This window comes from Uloborus diversus, chromosome 1, assembly GCF_026930045.1.
Source record: "Uloborus diversus isolate 005 chromosome 1, Udiv.v.3.1, whole genome shotgun sequence".
NCBI lineage: Eukaryota > Metazoa > Arthropoda > Arachnida > Araneae > Uloboridae > Uloborus > Uloborus diversus.
The window spans coordinates 173,154,055-173,179,515 of record NC_072731.1 but is presented as its reverse complement, the minus strand read 5'-3'; the positions used below and the strand labels follow the sequence as shown (position 1 = coordinate 173,179,515).

Here is a 25,461-nt window from a genome sequence, read left to right as displayed (position 1 = left end):
TCAACAGTTCTCCTTAGGAGAATGACGCTGGACTAGCAATCACTGACTTAATGGTCGCACAACGCACGGTTCCTCATTTTAAATGCAGTTCAAGGGTGTTCACCTGGGGGGGGGGGGGGAGAGAGTTATCGTGGCGCAGACTACGCCATCGAAATTTTTAGGGGAGCATTTTAATTGGAATTTTTTTATTTTTTAGGGGGGGGGGTTGCTTTTGGAAGGTCTTTACGAGCTTTAGAGGAAGTGCGCACTTGCTCTTAGGAGGAGGGGGGACATCCCTGACGCAGTTAAACATAGTTTCTTTTTTTTTTTTTTAAATATCACCGCATGGATTGAAACAAATAAAACTTGGGGCATAAATGAAGGACATTAATTATGCATCTAAAGTTAAAACTATTTCTGTAAACAAACGCTGAAACTTTACAACGTTTTCAACTACCGCTTGAATGCAAGCAGGCATGGTTTTCCATGCTCAATAGTATCACATTGGTAACGGAAAAGTAAACAAACAATATCGAACTGCTTTTCCATCATCGGATCATGGTCAGTTGCTTAATGTCATGGAAACGTCTTCTGTTTTGATGTTGGGCAAACGAATCAAACCATAAAGGCCTTCAGAACGATACGCTTGACCTTCATCTGGACTAATGCTGTTGAATAAATTATGCTATCGGTGCAGAGCCTTATACTGTAATGAGGTGATATAGGGGCTTAACGGTTTAATGCACCTATTACCTTGCTTGAAGAAATACACAAATTGGACGATGTGCGGTTATTTTCTCTAATTTTAGCTTTTCATGTGTAATAAATGAAATAGCCATAATACAGTTAGTTTCCTTTATGTTGAAAATGTATTCATATCCAGCCGTGATTGGCGTTTTAAAAGGGATGAAAATGGCTAGGTTTAAACGTAGTTAATTTGATAACTAAGCAGTCTTTTAATATTTGTTTTTGTGATTTTTATTTGAGGTTTTGCTCGTAATCCTAATTAGTTGTAATTTCTGAAGAAAATATAGTTGGACTAAATGGAAAGTGCGTAACTTCAAAACAGACTTGTAGTAAAAACAGTATGAATGCAACATTTAACTGAATTCATAGGGAAATAATTTTACCATGACGTCTTAATTTTTGCTACAATTCGTAAAAATAAAGAAAAATAATATATATTTTGCTCCTCACTTTCCTAATTTTACTGTAAATATTTCTTTAAAATACCGAATATTTACTTATAAATATCAGAACAGCCAAGTAACTGCAAAAAAAAGTTAGCAAAAATTGGTGGATTTTAATTGTTCTAAGAACTGTTCATAGTATTGAAAAAATAAAAAATTGTGAATGACAGTTTCCGAGATGATTTGGACCTTAACATAACATTAACAGTTTTTTTTTAATACCTACACTTTTTTAAATATGGGTAATAAATTAATAATATGGGTAATGCATTAATGCATATGCATATATATTAATGAAAATATATAAAAGGAAAAGCCAATTAGTAGAAATGCTAGACAGCAAAGGAAACGAAAACCCACTAAAAAGCTAACAAATGGCATTGTTAAACGTTTTGCTAAATTTTCTAGTCATATTTTTTCTTCGCAACTCAAGACCATTAATTTCGTGAAAAAAGAAACATTAAAGCAGTAAAATCCATAAAGTAAGCATATTTTGATTTCAAGTCTCTCGAACAATTTAATATTTAACGTAATATAATACAACAGTAATGCGTAGTTAATCTTTTGTATGGTAAATAACGTAATAAGAACTTCATGTTTGGGTAATTTGATTTTCTTAAGATTAATCAAAATCATAAAATTATTTAATGAGTAAAAACACAGATGATAAATGTGACAAAAGTATTCAGCTTGAACAGTGAACAAACAAACATTTGTATATTTCAGTAAGTTACCGCCCTATAGCCAGGGCTAAAGCAGAAATACATGAAATATACCGCCAGCTCAGTCAATTTAAGCCGAGGACTGCAGTTTCGTGCTTATTAGCACTCATCAGCCCGGCATAGGAGTGACTGAGCTGGAGGTGAAAAACCTCTTAAGTAAGCCTAGAGTGCCAAACAAACTGGTAGCTAATGCATAATTAGCACTGACCAGACGAGTGACCGAAACAATGGTTCGATTCAACTCGAATTTTGAAGGCAAGGCAGGTATTTCAGTAAGTTACAGAACAGTATGGCAGTGCTATGCGACAAAAGCAGAAAAATATTTTTTGATAGGTATACCAATGATTTAACATTTTTATCAGTTGCTACCAAAACAAGGAATAATAACATATTTAGTTCAATGTTTCTAACAAAATAATTTATAAAGCAAACTAGCCGTGAATTTGATAACAAAACGGAATTTAGGTTAGTTAGATACCTATTAAAGTGTACCATATGTTTATGTTTTAGAGATAATGAAGAAATGAAAATTTACTGCATAAATACGGAGAGTATTGTAAAGCAATTTTATGCAACTACTAAAAGCTCTAATGAAATTTTACCTAAGGTTAAATGTTACATTATAGTCAATCAAAAAAGGTTAACTGCTTAAATGATACGAAACAAATTTAAAAGAAACATGTTCTAAAAAAGATTTCAAAAAAAAAAAATAAATAAATAAATAAATAAATAAAAATAACAAAGAACATTTTTACGCTAAGAAAAAGTAACAATATGTAAATGAGTATACAAACGAGTACGTTTTCTGCTTAAAAAGAAATTCGAGTTCAAGCAAAAAAAATGCTTAAATCTAATTTATTTTATACTTGAAGCATTTTGAAAGAACTCTTGATGGCAGTAACCGGAATGCTACTTCTGGATGACTGATCATGGTTCAATATGTTCAGGTTCTCACAATAAAATTATAGATAAAAATCTTTATAGCGAATTATTGTACAGCTATAATTAGTTGAGTGCTTTTCTCGTGAAATACATTTTTTTAATCTCTTTCTCTCCTTGAAATCTGCGTGGTAATTAATTCCTTTTAATGTTATGAAATTTGCTTGATAGGTAGCCAAAGTTTTCTTTTTTTTTTCATTCCGTAATGCTTTGTAACCAAGGTTACATCTGCATGGATTTATTATTTAATGATTCATACCGTTTATTCTTCATTAGCAATTATTGAAGTTTATTGCTGTTGTTTCAAAATGAGTGTCTTATTTTTATTGTTGTTAGGTAAGCTCTTTTAGTTACTTTTAATATAAAATTGAATTTCAAAGTACGTGAATGGAGGCCTTATAACCGTTGAAAGTATTTTGATGAAAATCTAAAACACCGCATTAGAACAGCATAAATCACCTGAAAAAAGCAGCAATCCTTTTTAATTCGTCGCAGTTAAAACTTTACTTCGAAATACACATTTTAAGAATTTCTATCCACAAAAGGAATATGAATTACTAGAAGTACTCGCCCGGCGATGCCCCTGCTAAGAATTTAAAGGTAATCCGTTGAATAAAAAAAAATCTACGATCTCTTCCATCCCTTTTGATGTGAAATAATCATTTTTCTTCAACTAAAATACGTACACACATTTTCAAAAACCTATTGGAGTCTCTTTAGAATTTAAATCTATTCGCCAGAACACATAAAACGATTAACATTAGCTTTAAAACTGAAAATAATCCTTCAGCTGCATAGTTCATTGCTGAACGCGCCAAGCAACCACACTACCGTAACCCTGCCTTTTAGCGAGTGAAATGTTTCTTTTTTTTCGCAATTTAAAATGTTTTGCCAAATAAACAATATTATAATAAAAACGTTTTAAAGTACAATCTCAATTGAGTAACACGACAAATGAAATTATTTACTTAGATAAGTAACTATCTTCAAGTATAAGAACAAAAATAAATAAATAAATAAATAAATAAATAAACCGTTGTATAAACAAGGAAAACAAAACCCAATAAAAAATCCTACAAAATCAAATTATGTTCTTTAATATCGAAAAAAATATGCATTCAAAAATCAGTTCGCTGACCACAACAGTCCCACAATAGCGTAGCTATTGACACTGTCGGCCCGCGCTCTCTCGAATTAACTTACCACGCCATCTATTAGGAATTCATAGAACTAAACTTACCCTGGCATCTATTAGGAGTTCATAGAACTATACAATTAATTGAACATTTAATTTGCAATTACAAATGTTTCGGGAACGCGGTCGAACGAGATAAAAAGTATCCTATGTGGGTCTCCTGGTTTTAAGCTACCTCCCCACCAATTTTCAAACAAATCGGTTCAGCCGTTATTGAGTTATAAATAGTGTAACTAACACGACTTTCTTTTATATATTTAGATTATGCACAACATTTGAAAGAGAAAACAAACATTGAATATTACTTCCACAAGGCAAATTAATAGAATTGAATAGTTGTTCTTTAAAAACTAAGAATTACTTGTTCCCATTTCCTAACGCTAAGTCTTTGCGTTATGAAAATAGAATTCCATGAGCATTCAAACCACAGGTAGTTTCTTTCCAAGTAATACTTTGAGGTATCTTTATTGCTGTTGTTTAAGAATGTTTGATCAGGTAAAAATAAGTTATTAAAAATGTTTTCCCATATTTTGTTAAAAGATAACAAGAGTTTAGTTTATCTTCTTCGTATCGTTACATAAACTTCAAATTCTATTATGGCATTCCAGGTGAGAAACCTCTTCTTCAGAATTTTAATACATTCTGTGCCCTGTCATTCCTTGTATTTTCTGAGGTCATTGCACATAAAAAGGGTGGAGCTATTAGAGAGAGATAATAGACGAACGAAATCTATTTGGGGTAGGAAAAGCCATCCAAAATGATAAGCTTCAAAATTTTTACTTCGTGACTGGTGAGTTTTTTTTTTTTTTTTTTGTTACCCCCACACTTCGCGGAAGAAAGGATGTTTTGGTAAAAGAAATTGCTTGGTGCTCAAAGTAAAAGTTAAATAACCATCTTAATCTTTCTTGGGTTTGGGTTGCAGACATGCTGTAGTTAAGAACAAAGCATAAGTAAAAGCAAGTAGGATTTCATATTTAGGTTTTGAAAAAAAAAAAAAGTTTGCGTCAGGCATCTTTTTGTCGCTTTTCAAATTGAGTTTCGTTATTTACAGCAATGCACTAACACAACAGTTAGTGCAGGCTATGTTAGTTAAAGAGTACTAAAATCACATAAAATATTAAAATCCATTTTTTAATCCATTTTTTTGAAAATGGAAATGCCCATAGTTGGCACTTGCAACATCAGGTTGTTATTTCAAGTCAAGTTTCACGCTTGTTTTTTTTTTTTTTTTTCAAATTTATTTCTCGACTTTTTTTTTTTTTTTTTTGACCGTTAGAAAATTTACAAATTGAAATTATTTGCTTCTTTATGATTTCTCGCATTTTTTTGCATTATTATTTTTCATTTAAATTATTTTTATTTTCGATTAGTTATTTTTCAAAAGTGTCTAAAATGGCTGAAGTCTCCTTTTTTGAGGAAGGCATTGCCCATCATAAGGGATGTTTGACCCACAGTGATTCGAAGTTGAAAAGGTGATGCTGAAATGATTAAATGTTTAAAAGATGCTATTACAAGGTACGGGCCGTAATTACATCTAAGAAAGTATCATAAATTGGTAAAAGAATACAATTTGAATCAGTAGAGTTTGTGGTTTCTGGAAATGACACAGTCAGATTTCATTTTTAAAGCAGCTCCTCCTGTCCCTTTATTGATCATTGTATGGCATAGCTTAATGACATATCTTTCAGACACTGTTGCAACATCTTTTTCAGGAAAAATAAAACTGTAGCTACATGCAATAGATATTCAAAGATAGAAAATTCAGGTCTATTTACTTTCAATCCTTTTACCGAAAAATTCCAGTTTCAGTGAAAAAACAGTTGCTTGGAAGTCTGAAATAATCACCTAATCTTCACTCATTCGTTGTTTTCTGGTCTTTCTCTTAATATTTCTTAGAATTTTTCTTAATCTTTTCCAAATTGTGATTTTGTTTCGATATTAGCTTTGACAGAGGCATGTGTGAAAATTTTTGATTTGATACGTTTTCCGCCACATTTGTCTTTTCTAGGTCCTTATTTTATTGATTTCCGTATTATAAAATAAGAGGTACTTCAGTTACAATAAAACAAAAACTATCTGATAATTGAGGAACGTAGAGATAAGTTGAATATATCAATAAGTTTGCTAACAAATGAGAAAAGCAAGTTTCAGTTAAGTTTAGTTTGATCAGAACTACATTAACAGATAGTGCTTCAAATGATTATCAAGGGACTTATTGCAAGTTAAATGCAAAAACCTTCTTTCATCTGCATTAGAAACATTTAAAAAAAAATAATGAGAAGTGCTGTATAGAGTTTACAAATTGTAACTCCATCAAATGAAACTAAATCAGGTTTGACCTGAATCAAACCTGAATTGATGTGGATTAAACCTACCTTAATAGCCATTTTAGCAAAAAGATTTAAAAAAAAAAAAAAAAAAAAAAAAAAAAAAACCACACACACACACACACACACATTACTACAAAAAGTGAAAGTAAAAAATAAGTATGCAGTCCTATAGTACATTAATCTGAGTGCCCAAATAGTTCAATTAACTTTTGTGCAGGTTATTGACGAATAGTACAGGAGATACAGTGGCTCCCAAAAGTCTTCGTACACCTACGACTTTCAACGAAATAGGCCCCAATCAATTGGTTAGAATTAATATTTCGGAATAGGTATTTAATTATAAGATCTATGATCAATTTTCAACAAAACTACATGAAAAGTTTTTAAAAAATATTGAAACTTAATTTTTTAAAAATCAAAAATCAAAAAGTGCCGGAAATTTTATCTCACAAAAGTCTTCGTACACTTTATAAAATGTCTGTATATTATTGAATAATCTAACTTTTGATTAAGTTATTAATTAGTAGAATATCATACAGTATTCATAACACCTTTTAAACGTCTGCGAATAGATTTCATTCTTTTTCTTTCTTTTTTTTGCGAAATTTCTGAGTAAGTGTTCTACCACACTTTGAGTCTTACTGTTTCTAGCTCTATTTTCGTGTTAAAGGCCTATTTTCGTAATCTAGCCTCCAGATATCTCTAAATACGTTACATTAAGTTAAAATCTGGAGATTTAGGGGGTATTTTCTAAACTTTAGAACAATTTTCGTGGCGCTAGATGCAAATGTTGCAAACCGTGTGCTTCTTATCGTTGTCTTGATAAAAAACAAAGTTGTTTCCAATAACCAAATTTCTGGCTAAGAGTTTAAAATTGGTTTTTAAAATATTTAAAGGAACAGCATGATTCATTATTTCATCAAAAAATTACAAACTACCAAGTCCTGATGCTAATATGCACCCTCACACTAGAACACCTTTACCGTCCTGATTAACTGATCCAAATAAGTTCTTAAGATTAAGTGCCTAATTTTTTCTTCTACTTACAGTTATACAACAATTTAACCAAAAATGTTAAATTAATTTTTATCTAAGTAAGACGTGATTCTAAAACGTTTTTAGCTTATTTATAATTGATTTTGCGACGAAAAGCGTAAGCTTTCTGTTTTTCGTACGATCAAGAAAATTTCTGCGGGAAGAGGTCCCATTTAATCCAGCTAATCAGAGAACTTGGCGAACAATTTTAGGTGAAAATTAAGTGTAATATGTTTCATTTAACTCTGCAGAAACGTTTACAGCACTCAAATGTGTATTTTTCATAATTTTTTTAACTTTAAATCTCCGATCACGTTTTGTTGTCCGATCACACCAACTTTGCCGGTTGACCTTTTCTTACCTGGTTTTCGGTCCGATTCCTTTCTTTAAAGCATTTTATCAAGAACTTTACTATACAAACAAATAAATTAACTAATTTAGAGACATTTCAAACCAATTTACCACTATTGTGGGAAAAAAAATTCAAATTTTGAATGGTGTTTGCGGTTTTTTACGAATACCAGCCATTTTACACTAATAAGCACAATATTAAGGAATAAATAAACAAAAAATTAAAGCCAAATGACTTAAAAGGATCAACACAATGCAAAAATATTAATAAAACGGCATATGATAATTTTAATCATGAATTTATTCGAAAATATTTGAATGTACGATGACTTTTGTGGCGGTTTTTTTTTCTGTATCTCCGTTTTCTGACTCATTTCAAAAAGAAGATGCATCAATATTTTGAAAAAACCAATAGGTTGTATTTAGAATGATTAGGAATGATGTGAAAAAATATTGGACTTCATATTCGAATTCAGTTTCGCGTTATTTTGGTTTTACTAAAAAATTTCAAAGTGTACGAACACTTTGGGAGCCACTGTATGAACTTGCAACAAACCAGTTTAATTTTTTTCCTGAAAAAAACATCAAATAAGATTGCTCGTTGGTTCTGCTTCAAAATTTCTAGAAACATGAAAACTTTTGATTTTATTTGATAGCATGCTGCAATATGCTGCTAGTTAGATTAATGTTTAAATATGAAAAAGAGAGGATGAATCAATCCCCCTCCCGCCCTATGTGGTCAAACCTCACTTTTTTCCCCAAAAATACACAAGTTTTGTTTGTATATATGCACATACATTTTGAGTAGTTGTTAAAAGTTTTGCATTTTTGTGTGGTTCAGTAATGCATTACAATTGTGTTGTTATCAAAAAAAAAAAAAAAAAAAGAAAACATGCTAGATCTATAAAAGCGCACAAATATTTTGCATAAAAGATATTGATCCATTCCTTTCAAACAGCATTCATTACAAACAACAGATTGAAACTAACAGGCCCGGATCTGCATACCCGCAGACCCCGCAGTGCGGATGGGGGGGGGGGGGGAGCATGTCCTTAAAGGTCCCAACGGCCCAAGAGATATAAACAAAAAATTAAAAAAAAAACAGCACTAAGACTCATTAACGTTGTAAATATACTCCTTAAATGTTAAATATGTTCTTAAATAATCGGAACACTATTTTCACAAACAATTTTTTGTAAATGAAACATTATGAAAAAACAAGAAATATTCTATTTTCGATTTAACCTTGGTCCGAGAACTAATCTTTCAATTTTCTTCTGAAATTCAATCACGTATTGCAAAGCTAAAATAAAAGAAAAGGGGATTCATATTCATGGTAGAAAACTATAGCTCAGTATCGAGTACAAACAACAAAACCCGGCATAAAATTTATAACAACGTAGAAGAAAAGAATTTTTCAAACAACAAAACTGCGAACAGAAGAAAAGCCTAAAGGGCTACTTAGTTTTACGCATTTGTTTCGACACAATAGGGAGGTACATAATCTATTTATTTTCGCTTTCTTATCACTGCGAAAACTAAATTTATAGGTATTGCTAAGATGAGATAACATTTTACGGTTTCTTTCTTTTCATGCAAGGGCAAAATTTTGTGCCGTAACCTATTTCCGCAACAAAAAACAATTATCTGTCTACATCCAAGGATTTTAGGGTAACGCCCAAATCAATTTCTCTGCTCCAGTTTGGATCTTAGAAAGTAAAAGACTGAAAGTATTTCACTTTCTATAGCTATGGCGAGACACAATCTCTTGCTAAAGAAATAGCTTCTGAAATATCTAGTTAAAAGTGGAAAAAAGCTCTCACATTTAAAAAAAAAAAGTACGATCGATATATTTTAAATCAACTAAATATGTTGAATATTTTTAACTTTGTAAATGAATCGATTATTTCAGAAAGGGATAAGTCACATTTTTTTCAGAATTGAGTTAGCTGTGGTTTTCCCATGCTCGTATGTAGAGACATTGACTAGAGTAACAGGGAAGTCAATTCTTGTACAGCAAAGCACTTTATTTAGGTGTCACATTTTTCGTTTAGTGCAGAAAGGGCATAAATCCCTGACTTAAGCCATTTCTGTCTAAGATTTTAGGCATTAATTCCATAGTTAGCTCCATAGTGAAATCGTCGGCTGAGTACTTCAACTAAGTAACAGAAAATTTGAAAAAATAGAATATTTCATTTTTGTTTTAAATTTTGTAAGAACGAAGGCTAGTTAAATAAAATTTAGAATAGGTAGTTTCATAATATTTCAATCAAGTCTTTACATTTCCAAAAAAATGAAAAAAAATTAATACGCTAAGTGTTTTTTTCTTGAAGCAATAAGGAAAAAAACCGAATTGCAATTACCTACTTGTTGTTAGGCCCCCGTGATATGGCTTCCTAGTTATTTAGATCCATAAATATAAAGCCCTATAGTCATATTGCTTCAACACAGAGAAATAAGACTGACGTTATAATTTTTTTTCGCAAATATTGACAACTAAATTTAACTTGAAGTTTGAAATGAGTTTGAAAGGTAAATATGTTTGTAGAAACTTTTACTATTATATAAATAAAAATTAAAACTTTAAAAGCGATAAAGAAGTATTTGAAGACATCATTAAATATATTTTTTTGTAAATGTTCCAGCAATAAACAGATTCGAATTTCAGTACTTTTTTTTTTTTTTTTAATTCAGCAGAATCTAAGGAACTATTTTCTTAATATAAAATAATAGCGTAGGAAGAAACTTGGTGAAGAAAAGAAGGTTAGCATGTTTTTTTCCCCGAAATACGCCAATAATTTTCGACATTACGAGTAATTTGCACAGATTTAGTTTTTCAAAATGACTTTTTCAATACTCGTTCAGTAGAATGCTGTTCTTTTATTCAAAAATGCAAATAGATAAGTTCATCTCAGAGGTTAACGGCATATTGCTTTCAAGAAAGTGTTGGAACATAAACAAGTTTATTTTGCAGTTGAGAATCAAGTGATTTTGTGGTGAGGTCAAAGGTTTTGAGATTCTTTCCTAATGCCAAGTTGGGATTGATGGTACTAAAAAATATATCACTTGAATGGCGCCAGTTACGATTCATGTCATTGTTTGTCGTAAAGGAAAACTTGTTTATAGAGAGAGTTGATTAAAATGTTTTAGTTTTTTCCAAATGGAACGAATTTTATTTTTACCTGTCGGATTTTGGGGAGAAAACTGATTTTTTCCTTTTGACCATTTAAAGGGCGTTTGGCAGAGGTTCTCAAACTTTTCCGGTTCGTGGCACCCTTTAAAAAGTTAGAATTTTCTCACGGCACCGCAGTCCACCTCTTTTATGTAAATATATTTCTGAGAAAGTTGAAAATCTCCTAAATGTCGATATTAGCCGGTGAATTTCAAAAATTAAATGACAAAAACAGCGGATGAAGACCAAATATTTGCGGTGAATTACCCGTGAAAATCAACATTCTCAAATTTCAGTATTTCAAGGTAACACAAGGTACACGTTGATACCTTGAACACTTTTCGGCACCCACTTTGGGTTTTTCCACAGTCACGTATGGGACAATTTAGACTAAATTTTCCTTATATTTTCATCCATATACAAATTAATAAAGACGGGGTTTGAAAAATTTGTTGACCAAGTGAAAATACTTGACTCGTGTGATTTGCTAAGCAAAAAAATTTTTTTTTCAAACTTATTTTTTAACTGTTATTTCTTTCATGAACTTTAGTTGTCACGTGTGAGACACACTTTCGGACACCGACTTGAGTTCTTGGTTATAGCAACATAAGCTTCAATTCTGTTATTGAAAATCATTACATATATATTTTGATTTCCTTCTAATTACTTTCTATAGTGATAATTTCGAAAATATACAAGCAGTGGGTCATTACACAAGAAATCAGGTATTTTGTCCCACACGTGACAACCCTATATTTTACGCCAAAAGTAGTACTTTAAAAATGAAACACACAAGGTTTTTTATCTAAGAAACCACACTTACACGTATCATTTCATAATTAAAAAATATTTGGCTTGTTACACGATTTGAAATGAAATATAGACCTATAACTTGCGGGACAATGTCTGCTTTTTTGTGGAATGGCCCTTTTGAGAACCAATGTCATAGGGGAAATAGTTTTCTAGCTTTTTCAAGTGCAATTCTTAACTACATTTGTTTGGACAATGTTTTTGAGTTTCAAATTACATTAAGGATTCTTTTGAATTTTTAGTATGATTTTCAAATACCGGAAGACCGGATAAATTAAAGGATTTTGTTGAAAGCACTCAAATAGGGTCAATCCTTGGTGCTTTTGTGCGAACAAGAGCTTTAAATTTCAAAATTTGTTATGTCTGGGGATAAAAAAGAAACCGACGAGCAATGTTTTTTTTTGTTTGTAATAAAAGTAAAAGTTCTCAAAATGCATTTTCTTCCCCTCTCCCTTTTTTCTTTTTAACCGAAATAAATGAGCAGTTCCATACTGTTTAAAAAATAACTGCAGAGGCTTAATATTTTTCTTTTCAAAAATAATAAATTACTTGTAAGACACATAGCGTTTCCTCAGAATAAATTAGGCGGTTAAAACAAAGTCATTTGCTTTAAGTAATTTAAATGTAGAAAACTGTAAAAGCTGACATCCATGATGCGACCATTTCCACCTGTAAACCGGATGTTTGCCTTTCCATTCAATCGGTGGTCAGACTGTATCTGAGTCAATCACTAATTCGGTAACATAACTCCTCATGAAAATAGCCGAGTTCGTTCCTCTCTTTGAAAATTAACGAAATTTGCTGATCTAGTTGGCAAACATTATTATTCGTCGCGAAAAATGGAGAAAATCAGAGGAAGTCCAGGACCTCATGAGTTGTTTTTTTGTTTTTGTTTTTTTTCATCAAAGATTTACTAGATTAAGAGGGGTAAAAAAGAGTTTTGAATGAAACTTTTCGATTTGAAAACGCATGTCCATGAAAAACTCGACAACTGAATGTAAATATGTGGTAAATATATACATTATAATGCGTAATGTGTACTTCAAATTTTTGTTAGTAATATATTAAAATTAGTCGATATTTTAAACTCAGTTGCTTATTGGTATCCGTATTTCCAACCTTAGAAGTTTTTTTTTTTTTTTTTTCGTTGTTCTGATAAAATGCAGACTATTTTAAAAATTTAATTTCCACTTTTTGCTGTTCAATAATTTAAACTAACAAACAACCTGAACTTGAAATTCTTCCCATAACTGTATTCCGGTGTTGCCAATTGGATTTAATCGAGGTCATTTCGGTGAAATCACGAAGAATTGAAGTGACACAGAATTTCCTTTAATGTCCAAGGTTCTGTCCCGATACTTTCCCACGGAAAACAAACAAAAAGTACATTGACTTTAATCAAGGACGTAGAAAGAATTTTCATTTTCTCTTTTTGTCACGAATGCTGGTGTTACACGTTGCCATGGTTATCTTGCAGGTCGTAGCACCCTCAGAAAATCGCAAATACAAACGTTCGCTTTCATGCCGGGTCATGGCCCCGGACCCAGATTCGGCAATAAAAGCTATTGAGTGGTTTTGTAACAACGCTGTTCGATAGGCTCCTTCCAGTCGAAAGATTCAGCTTTTTTTCTCCTCGAATTTCCATGAATATTAGAAACCATAAAATGTTATTGAAGTGATATATTTTTGATTGTCATGATGACTCAGTTTCTAAGAATGTCTTCTTGGAATCTTTGGTGGATTCGAAGATGATTTTTATTTTCAGTAGTCCGTGATAACAGCCTGCAAAAGAAGCAGTGAACTTTGTGAATATACGAATTACCAAAATCAGATGAATTTTAACACATCATTCTTCAACCAGAATCATGACGAAGTTAAAAATTTTGTACTTATTAATGTTAAATCAGCAATAAAAACTTACCTATGCTCTTGTGGCAACGCCGACATTTAAGCTTTATTTTTATTTATTTATTTATTTATTTATTTATTTATTTTTTTGAAACTCAGTTTCTTTTTTCTCCACTCATATTCGCAACTCCAGAGCTCGACTACGCTACCTTGCGGTGATTAACAATACTAAAGGTAAAGGTAAAACATTCCAAACCACGTGTTTCCTTTGGTATAAATTTCAGACTTCAGACATTTTATGGTTTAATGTAATTTTAGATGAATAGAAAAGAAAATTTCCCACAAACAAGATGAAAAATTACTGTCATTCACTAAGTGTCAAAGCAAGTTATAAGTTACGGCATTTGTTTATTTTACTTTTTTCATCCGCCATTAGACAGTGACTGCAGCGTCCCCTATAGTTTATTGGAGTTGCGAATTAAGAATGATTATTTTTTCTCAAAGATATATAACTTTAATATTTGCAATCATTAGGTTTCTTTCTTAGAAGGTTATAGATCTTAAAATGATAGTTCGATTTGAAGATGATATTATTGTTTTCCTTTTTAATAGACTCGCCGTGATCACAGTTTATTAGAACTAATGCAGTGAAAATAGCAAATAATTGAACTGCTTAAATAGAATGATTTTTTTTATCGTTGTTCTTCAAAAGGCATAGCGACTTAGTGTAAGTATCATAGTTGAAGAAAATATTGTACTAGTTTACTATGCGTGGGGTGGGAGGAGGCAGTTAAAATTTGAACTTTAATAAAATTAGCAGCGAAAATACAAAATCAAAGTTCCATTATAACATTAAATAAGTTTTTATTCTCATAAAATTAAACAGTATTGTTCAACTTTTGAAAAAATTCTATTATAAAAGTTTACTTTAAAATATTAGTACATTTTTTTTAAAACCCCAAATGAACTATGCATAAGTTTAGTTTTTAAAACAAGTTGATAATTTCTACATACGATTTTCCTATTATTGAATTGGCAACATCTCAAAACGAGAAATTTTTCACGACTGAAGAAGTGGAGAATAGCTCGCGAAAAATAAGCTTCAATTTAAAAAACTCTTTCTTTACAGTTTTTAAAAACAGTATGTTACGCTTGGTTTTTCAGAAAGAGAAACAAAGTGGAGAGAACTGATCTTTGCACAGTGAAAATTTTGTTTGCTTTTGTTTATTTTATTTTTTAGCTCAAAAGTTAACACCGTTTCAAAATTAAAAATGAATAAATATCAAAAATGATTAATTTTTCAGAGGACGTAGAATTAGACTTTTATTTAAAGAAATGGTGGACGTCCTCTGTCAGCCTGATGTAGTTAAAAGCCGAACAATATTAAAATAACATTTTTGAACAATGAAGTAACAGATTAAAAATGCATTGAAATATAAAGCGGCAAGCGAAAAAAAAAAAAAAGATGTTTTACAAAACATTGTTTCTCAAACTCCTGATAGTATGAAAGGATTTTCTTTTCCTTCTAAAGAACCAAATCGAAGTATTGCATTAGCCTTGACTTTCAATATATTTGCTAAAGAAATAACAATTTGCACATAAAACTTGAAAAGTAAAACCCTAGTGATCTAAAAATGTATTTTGCTTCTTACTAACCTATACTCAGAAGAATGATTTGCGGTTCGTTCAACTTTTTTCCATTCTTTTCTGATAATGATCATGAAACGAAAGTTTCCTTTAGTAGAGATAGAAATGAAACTTCAAATGATGGGCTTTCCTTTGACCTTCACACCATAAACTGCACTCTTACCTTCTTCTTTGTGAGGAAGGATACAGTTTGATGGAGAAGTGAGGATTTGGTTGATTATTTTTTGCTCAGAAACACATCATTAGGCTGCTTCGGATGAAGTTCAGTGAATCAATTGAAATTCATTTGATCTCTCTAAGGGGGAAAAATATGTGGATTGTATAGTTCAAGTTTGGCGCATTTGGAGCAAACGTACACAACTGAAGTTGTAATACTAACCGAAACGTTTCGTTGGAGAGCCCGAAGAAGAGGGGGAAGTTGAGGGGAGAGTGGAAGGAGGGGGCGTAAAATTGTGACACTTTGGTGTACAAGGGGAAGGGATGTAACAAAAAGTATGACATTACACCTTTTATATATATTTTTTTTTTTTAATTTTATTATTTTTTTACAGTATGCTTATGGAAAGCAGCTTGATATGTGACTAAGGGGGGCGAAGGTGTGGGTTAGGCGAAGTGTGACAGTTTGAGAGAAAAGGGGAGGGTGTCAATGTTTCCGAAAAAAAGTGGGGCATATTTTATGAACAGCCCCTAATAAAAGTGCGTAACACGTTAAAATATTACAGAATAGAACAAAATCGTGCAGAATAAAAAATGATCATTAAGTAAAAACAAAAAAAAAACCGATTGCGTAAAAACCAAAAAAAAAAAACTAAAAAGAAAAAAATATAAGCTCAGTAGTTTAGAATGTTATTAAGTACTACTGAATAAGTAATTCTATTGAAATAGTTTTATAATCGATACACACCTAAGACAAATCATAAATTCAAAAACAGAATAGAAAGATAAACATTCAACAATCGGACCTTTTTTTTTTTTTTTTTGACCAATCAAGGCACCCCGTAAAATTTAAATGGGCCCCGACTGTTGAATGTTGATCCTTCTATTCTGCTTTTGAATTTATGATTTGTCGTATGTGTGTATCGATTATAAAACTATTTAAATGGTGTAGTTATTCAGTAGTATTTAATAACATTTTAAATTATTGAGCTTATATTTTTTTCTTTTTAGTTTTTTTTATATTTTTATATTTAGGCTGTCGGGTTTTTTTGTTTTTATTTAATAATCATATTTTATTTTACACTTTTTAGTTAATTTTCTTTGACTTAGTTATTATGATTATAAGACGGTGAGGATTATTAAGTAACTTGCGGTGGTTTAAACTACTGATTATTAGATCCTCTAGGGACCTAACTCGACTTAAAGCTACATATGCGTTATCTTTGGCAAAAGTGCACGAATTTAAGCCAACCACAGCTATATAAACAACCTGTGTAACTCCTGATGACGCGAGCTTGGAAACGTCGTCACTCAAATCTTTCTCGCAAAACTAAAAAAATCCGTAAAGAAAGTACACGTCGCGAAACTCATTCCCCTGAATCACGACAAAAACAAATGCAGCGTGTTAGAGATGAAAATCGAATTAGTAGACTTAGTAAACAAAAAATTCAGACTGGAAACGCTACCTGCATTTGTTGCTAGCTGTGTCGCACGCAGGTAGCATGCGACACGATCCCGAACTGACAATATGGCGATTGGTTGTTGATATGGTGATTTGAGACTACTGTCATGTGTTTAGTGACACTCCCATGGTTAAGACAAATCCATTGACATAAGAATCATCAAAATTAGCCAAGGCGTTTACCCTCTACGACGCCACATAGGAACAAACATACATACATACATAGACTCATAAACACATTACCTTCCTTTGCGTTGCGCACTGGCAGTCGGGTAAAAACGACAAACGTTTTTAAAGTACGCTCTCTAAGGGGTATTGGGATTCATCAAGTTTATCCGATTTGGAAAGCGGGGTCAAAATATTTCTCAAGCAGCAATAACGAATTGATAAATAATAATAAAAATAATATTTATTACTGATGGAGAGGAATATCACAACTGAAGTACTCTAGAAAATATCCCTTCATGAAATTCATCAGGGGTGCCCACTGGTGGAGATTATGGTGCAAATTGCTCCATCAAAATGGGGGGGGGGGGTAAATTATGTTTATTTACGTATATAAATTATTTTATTGATTTACTTTTAATTCGAAATATTTATTTTATTTTGTTTTATTTCATTCTGCTTATATTTTGTTTCATTTATTTATTTAGTTTGTGTGTGTATGTGTGCGTGTAAAATTAAATTAACAAATAAATAAATAAAAAATATTATTAAGAAATAAATAAAATAAAAATAGAGCTAAGAAATAAAAAAAATAAAGGAAAATAGAGTTGAGATATTTATTTCGGAGGGAGGGGGGGATTTGCGCCATTGAACTTGGAGGGATAGGCACCCCCGAGATTCATCATACCCTGTTAATTGTAAATTATTTTCCTCTTTTATTTATTTATTCATTTATTTATACTTTTTCGCATGATATTTAAACCTTTGCATGCTATGCTTGCTTGCTAGCTGTCTTGTAGGAAATACTTTACTGAAACTGATACTAGAACAACAGTTTATAGAGCTTATGCGTGCAATTTCGTCAATGCAAAGTATTGCGGGATTTAATGTCGCGATTCTATTTAGATGGATTCGATAGCGAGAATGAAAAAAAAAAAGTTTTTACTCAGCTATCATTCGAGACATATTCGAAGTTTCTTCTACTTTTCTTTTTTAATACATATGTTTGCCTTTATGCTTATCAATATATAATTTTGCTATGCATATTTTTTAAATTCCTTTTAGGGCAATAAATAATTTAAGCATGTGTATTTTTTAAACGAAAATTACTGCTGAAAAGTTTCTGTTGTCAACAAAACAATGGTTTAATTCAAAAATTAGCGCTACACAACGCTTAATTTTATTTTATTTAAACTTCTAATAAAGAAGATTAACTTTTGTACTTGTGCATTTACTTTAATGCTGCCAGTGCCATTAATTCAGTAATATAACTTTTAAATCAACAAACTACAATAAATAATATTTGAAATCAAAACATATTTGTCTCTCTTTTTGAGTTTCCACATCGAAAAGTTGTTTTCTAAGGGCAAAGTTCAGCAAAGTTCACTTTTAATTTTGTGTTTTACTCTTGCGTAACAATACCATCCATGTATTAGGGTTGAAAATATGATAAATTGCGTTTTGAGATGCAATCGTCAATAAAAAAACAAACACACAACCACAATTACGCATCACCCAGATTGTTTTATGTTTTTAAGGACATAGTTCACGATAATCCTTGACGAATGCGAACCTCATTCTTCTTGTGCTTTTAACCTTTCTACCAAGTTGAGTAATATGCGGTACTGTATGTCTTCGTGAACAATTGGAAACGAATGTTATGTGATTGTCCTTTGATTATATCGGAATTTATTTCATTTTTGCGGTTATCATTAAGTATAACTAACTAATGTTGACCAGACAAGTTTGTTTTCGCATGCGTATTTGCATTCTGAAACATCGCAAGGTTTTTCAAAAACAATCAAGGTGGTACTAATAGGACGTAAATCACTTGTATCCGTGATCAAGGATTTTTCTAAGAATTCTTTCTGCTTTTACATAATTTTCATAAGAAAATTTCTCAATGCAAATAAAAAAGAAAAGAAAAAAAAAAAGACGATAAGACACTAATGTAGTAATTTTCTAAAACTTTGATGTTTCCACGATGTTACATTTGATGTTCTTTTAGATATCGCTCTTTAACTATTGAACCATAAAAATCATCAAAACAAAGCTGTTATTATGTTTATAAAATACAATTCTTCTGAAACCCGCACCATCAATTAGTGGTAATGACAGTGTCGGATTTACTAGGGGAGCGGTGGAGGGCGCCCGCCCCCTCCATGACCGTAATTTTCTAAAACCAATGATATAGAATTGAAGGAATTTACCAACAATCGCTACTAATTTCAATTCAAGTACATTCCACGAATTTGCTTTAAATTAATGCTGGTATAATAATACATTGCTGACTTAGAACAGTGGTTTCCAACGCTGGGGGTGATAACACCTAAACGGAAGATTTAACTTCAAGGGACGATAAGTTCGTGAGGGGCGATTAGTATTTAAAAGACAGGATAAAGGGGGCTATTAACTCTATACGTAACGGGTTTGGGGGGGGAGGAATGGCTTTTACGGTTTTCAACTGCCACCCCCGTGAACAGACTAAAAATCTGTCCCTGGGTAATGACATCCATCTCATTAAAAATAGTTTTAAGATATCAGTTTAAAGAAATAAACTGATATTGGGGAAACGTTAATATTCCTTTTGTACCGAACTTCGTAAACTAACTTTCTGAGTATTACTAAAGTTTTTCCCTAGCATGTGTTTGTTTATATCAAAGTAAAATCCAATCAGAAGATTGCAGTCTCCTATCAGGAAACACATTTTAAGAACATATTAAAATTTTGATACAATTTTTTTTTTTCTAAGGTGCAGCTTAAAGTATCTTTTCTCCTATCGGAATTAATAAAGTTCAAATTAATGACAGACGTTCAGAAGAATTTTTCATTTCTTGCCAAAAAATGACTTCAAATAATAAAAATGATTATTCTTGGAATGCAAAAGGCTGTAACTGAATCTTTAGCAATATGTTTGAGTATTTAAGTTCTAGATTCAGTTTCTGATATTGCTACTTGCTATGCTTATGAAGAAATTTTCTTTGAGCTCTGCTACTTTTAATATGACTCTTTCTTTTCTTTTATTTATTTTTATTGTCTAATGTCCATAAGTCTTTAACGCATAAATAAATGAAAGAAAAAAATGTGGTACTACAGTAATCTATTTTCACAAATTTGGACAATATTCTTTGCATTGTAATATGCTTTGTAGAAAGGCTGTACGGTTTTCTCTCCTAGATTTAGGAGGTTTGAAAGTGTTAAAAGTAAATTAAATTTTAAAAGAAAGATTATTATTGTTATACAACTTAATATCACTTGATAAGGAAGCAATACAAGTGACACAAGATTGTTTTACAATGTGTGACTTCGTTATTCAGAAGTAACCGACTTTGACGGATGGATCCAGAATTTTATAAAGCATAAAATAGTACTTAGATGAATCCTCAATGCTCTCGACGTCATCAACAATGAAACTCGTGCCATGGCATGATAATTTGACAATGTGTTTTAATAATGTTTGACATGCAGAGAAATGGTTTATTTTAACAGGGCTGAACTGGATCTGGTCACTTAACTGCTTCAGTATTAAGACTTATTTCAGGGGGATGGAAAAACGAAAAAGTGGTCAACAATGAAGGCTATCTAATTGAGTTTAGGGTTAATCCATTGGAGTTAGGGTTAAAATTTCAACTATCAAAATATCACCAAACAGGCAACTGCTTCGTTCAAATGCAGAAGCAATTTTTACCCGTTATACCTCGACGGACGATTTTCTAGTTAGTTAAAGAAGTTCTAGTGGTAATAATATTTAATGGTGTTTTCGTTTCTCTTTTAGCTTCTGGAGCAGGAAAAACATGGACTCCGTCGTAAACTGGATGTTCTGGAGAGCGAATACGACAGTCGAGTTGGCGAGTTGCAGGCGGATCTCAACCAGCTTCGGAAGGAACTCGCTCAGCAACAGACGCAGCATCGATCTCAAGAGAAGGAGAAAGGTCAACTTCTTGAGGAGCTGACGGAACAGAACCACAGGCTAACTGCAGAACTAAAACAAGTATAAAATATTTTCAAAAAGTGATATTTTAGATGCAATTGTAAGGATTTGATTTGCAAAAAAACACATGACACTCGGCCTAGATTTCCCTATAAAGAAACTCGAATTTATGCGAAGAAGGTAAAAACAATACTTTCGCTTTAAACCTTCTCATGAGATTGAAAATACGTAATTTGTCTCCGTTCCTACCTATTGTGACTTTACCTTCTAACGTCAATTGTGCAAATTCAGTACTTTTTCGTTTCTTTTTTATTTAAAACTAGTGGTACCCGCACGGCTTTGCCCGTAATAGAAAATTAAAAGGTCTTTTGGTTCGCCTGTATATTTACAAATAATGTATGGTGAATTTTCTCGCCAATTGGCTTGTGCCCATGTTACGGTTCCACGTTATGATAATTTCGTAACTTACTCGTCCATCTTATGATAATTTTGCTCGAGAAAATGTTCTTAAAATTGGAATAGAAAACGAACCACATCGAATTTTGGAAAAATCGCTTCGAGGTGCACACCCCCATGCTACAAACTAACTTTGTGCCAAATTTCATGAAAATCGGCCGAACGGTCTAGGCACTATGCGCGTCACAGAGATCCTGACAGATAGAGAGACTTTCAGCTTTATTATTAGTAAAGAAGAACTGCATGTTTTGACGCGGCTTGGTTGAAATAATTGAGCAGTCAGAGAGTTTATTTTTTAATCTCCCTATAAAACAGTCGTTCTGTCTGAAATTATGCTCAACACATTTTGCTAATAGTAACGAAAGTACATTTTTGCATGCAATCCCATGATGAAAATTAGATGCAATGTTTCTGCTACTTAAGATTACTTACATGCATTCTACTCCTTTTTTAAATTTAAATTCAAAAGATTAGTTTTAAAAATAATCATATATCTATGAATTTGACAAATTATTAAACAAAAATGGAAACTGTGATGGAATGACCGAACTGGCGGTGTATGTTAAGTAAAAATTGAACTTTCATAAATGTGTATTCCAACTTAATAACGATCTAAAGGGTGTGGGAGTTAGCAGGAGAGAAGAAACAGAGCCTTCAAAAATGAAAAAAAAAAATTTCTTTCTTCTTCTGACAAAAATGAAGTATAGTTGGGGTAAATCTAATCTAGCAAGTTCTAATCACATTATTACGAAGCTAGCTGTCCGGTTAGGTTTGCCCAAACTTCGGTCCGTCATTTAAGGGTCAGGAGGGGGCAACTGACCCCACCCCCTGACTTTGTAAATTAATGCATTTGCATGTAAGTGGGAATGCTTTTGGTTGTTTTTCGGTATAATTCACGCTTTGACCTCTGCTGGAAAAGGTCGAAGTGATAGGCATGCCCAAACAATACGCAATTTCATTATATTTCAACTTGAATAATATAGATTTCTTGTGATCAGAAATATACAGTAGAACCTCCCAATAAGGGACACGAAGGGGACCAGAAATTTTGTCAATTAAATAGAGGTGTCCCTTATTCGGAGGTACAAAAATCAAGATTTCCAAACATTAAATAGAGCATTAACGTTATACAATAATAATTAATAAGAATTCAATAATAATTTTTAAAATGCCCTTTTAATTTTCTAGTACAGGCTAAGTCGTCCGGGTAACGCTAGTATTAAATAAAGTTTGAAAATATTTTGAATTTTAAGTTATTTATTTAGAAAAAATTAATTTTAGCAAAAATTTAGTGATGAAAAGTACTTACAGATATTTATTTAAAGTAATCTGTTACAAGGGTTTGTTTTGCAGCACGTAATTTAGACGCATTTTTCTGTACATGTATACTAAAGTCGCTAATGAGTCCGAGTCCTTCACTGTCACCATTTATCAGCATAAACTTTTGCAACTGTGTGATATGTCTTAAAGCATCACTATAATTTTTGATTTTGCAATCTTCTTCTGGCTCTTCTTCTTCCTCACTACTTTCAAGATCCTCTGGAAGACTTCCTCCTGCATCTTCAATTTTCTCAGAGATGAAAGCAGTGATATCCTCATTGGTGTCATCAGTGCATAAATTTTCATCTATCGCTATATAATCGTTAATCAGAATATCACAGCCAGTGACTCGAGCAAGTTCGGAGAGTTCATTTTCTTCGTTGTTACTTTCATTGACTATTACACCTTGGATTTTAAAGCCTGCTTTTTTAAAACAGTTCTGAACGCAACTTTTGGATATTGAGGAAACCGCTTTAGTGATCCACTGGATTGCATTCAATACATTCACGGACTTTGCGAGCTGAGCACTGTTTTCACTGGAAGCTTGCGAAATAACATGCCTTAAAAACAATTTCCTATATCCAACTTTAAAGTTTTGAATAATGCCTTGGTCTAAAGGCTGCAACACAGATGTAGCATTTGGTGGAAAAAATACCAATTTCACAGCCTTCAATTTTAAATTTTGTGGATGTGCTCTACAATTGTCAAGAAATAACAAAATCTTCCTATTTGTTTTGCACATTTTGTCATCAAGAGCAGTTAGCCATTCTATCATTATATTTTGAGTCATCCATGCCTTTCTGTTGAAATACCACTGAACTGATAAGGTTTTTGGGTTAATGTTTTTAAAACATCTAGGTTTTTTTGCCTTACCAATTACAAGTGGTACTTCAAATTCTCCTTCCGAGTTACAGCAGAGTAACACAGTTAACCGTTCCTTAGAACTTTTTCCGCCAGAACACTTTTTTCCTTTAAAACATAAGGTTTTATTTGGCAAAACTCTGAAAAACAGTCCAGTTTCATCAGCATTGTATATGTCTTTAGCTTCATAACCTTCACAAATTTCTGTCAATATTTCCAGCCATTCTGTACCACACTGCAAATCTAGAGATTTTTCTTCCCCACAAACAGTTTTAAAAGTAACATTATGACGTAGTTTAAACTTCTCCAGCCATCCATTAGAGGCCTTAAAGTTCTGCAATCCTAAACTTTCGGCAACTTCTTTCGCCTTTTCTTGCAACAGTACTCCACTAACTGGAATGTTCTTTCCTCTAATAGCCGAAAACCATTTAAAAACTATTTGATCAATATCTTCTCCTTCAGTTTTCCTAAACTTAACAGTTTTAGAAAGTTCATTTGAATTTGTAATCCACAATCTTTTTATTTCTTCTTTTTCCTTTAGCACATTACTTACTTGGTTTTTACTTATTTTAAATTTCTCACCTAAATCCCTTAAGCTTAGTTTTTCATTTTCTGCCACATTTATTACTTCAATCTTTTCTTTCAAAGTTAATCTTTTTCTTTTAGAAGCCATGGCTAGAATTAAAGCTTGAAAACTAAACAAATTCCTCTCAGCAACAGAGCTCTATATGACCTACCTGACTGGTGACAGGACATTAAAAGCAAAAAATCTCCTTTTTCCTACCGAATCTAAATTTAGCCTTTTAGAATAGTGACTGGGCCAATCAGTCAAGATAATCCCTGCCTTCTCCATTCTTGATTGTTAGTAAGCAACATTCTATGCATACAGCCTTTTCCTTCTCATAAGAAACCTTATCAAACTCACCTTCTGAACAACACCCCTCCCCCCTGACTTGCTAGTGAAATCTGCTTAGAGTTGAATACACCAGTGTACATTCTGAGACACCTGTGGAGCTTTTTCAAAGGCATTCTCAAAACTTGAGATAAGAATTTAAAAGATGAGTATGAGTGAGGGTGAGAACAAAAGCAAAATCAACCAGAAGTAATCCAGATCCACACTTTGTAAGAATTTAAAAGATGAGTATGAGTGAGGGTGAGAACAAAAGCAAAATCAACCAGAAGTAATCCAGATCCACACTTTGTAAGAAACACCTTGCAGATAATTTCACCCCTTGCCCCTTCTAGAGCAATAGTATGCACTTTCCTGTTATGAATAGAAAATGTCAAGGGCGGTGCTCAATTTGTCAGTGCTGAACCCACATGAATGGGGAAAGCATTTGGGAGTAGTTTTCAGCTAACATTTTAGTGTGATAATAGTATTTTTTCTTTGTTTATGTTTTGAAACCTATACCATTATTCCCCAGTTAGTTTGTTCAGAAAAAGTGGAACTTGAATTCTAGAAAATTCAATATTTTTTATCCATTTATGCATTAATTTTTGTTTTTTCGTTTCTTTGAGTGTCCCTTAAATAGAGTGTCCCTTAATGAGAGGTAAATACATTGGAGTCTATTCAAAGGGACTGGGACCAGCAAAAGTGTCCCTTAAATAGAGGTGTCCCTTATTCGGAGGTGTCCCTTACAGGAGGTACTACTGTAGCTAATCTACAATTCTAAAAGTGTGGGCGCTGGTGCTGCCATCTATGGCTCAAAGTTCAGTTTAAAAAGTCTGCTTATAGTTTCAAAATGCAATTTTAAATTAAGTATCATTAAATGATGCAAAACGTTAGTCTCTCCAAATGTGATTCCGCTTAAAAGATAGAAGATGAATGAATCAATAATAGAAATTAATTTCATATTGATTAATCTGACATGTAACTTTCATATAACAGCAGC

The 25,461-nt window shown here is 32.2% G+C and overlaps 1 protein-coding gene across 1 annotated transcript in view; it reads left to right on the top strand.

Moving 5' to 3' along the window:
- LOC129233591 (bicaudal D-related protein homolog) overlaps positions 1 to 25,461 on the top strand; it is a 167,406-nt gene that overhangs the window by 111,842 nt on the left and 30,103 nt on the right. Inside the window, exon 2 of the mRNA XM_054867597.1 lies at positions 20,777 to 20,992. Coding sequence (XP_054723572.1) covers positions 20,777 to 20,992 — 216 coding nt within the window. The remainder of the gene's footprint in view (positions 1 to 20,776; positions 20,993 to 25,461) is intronic.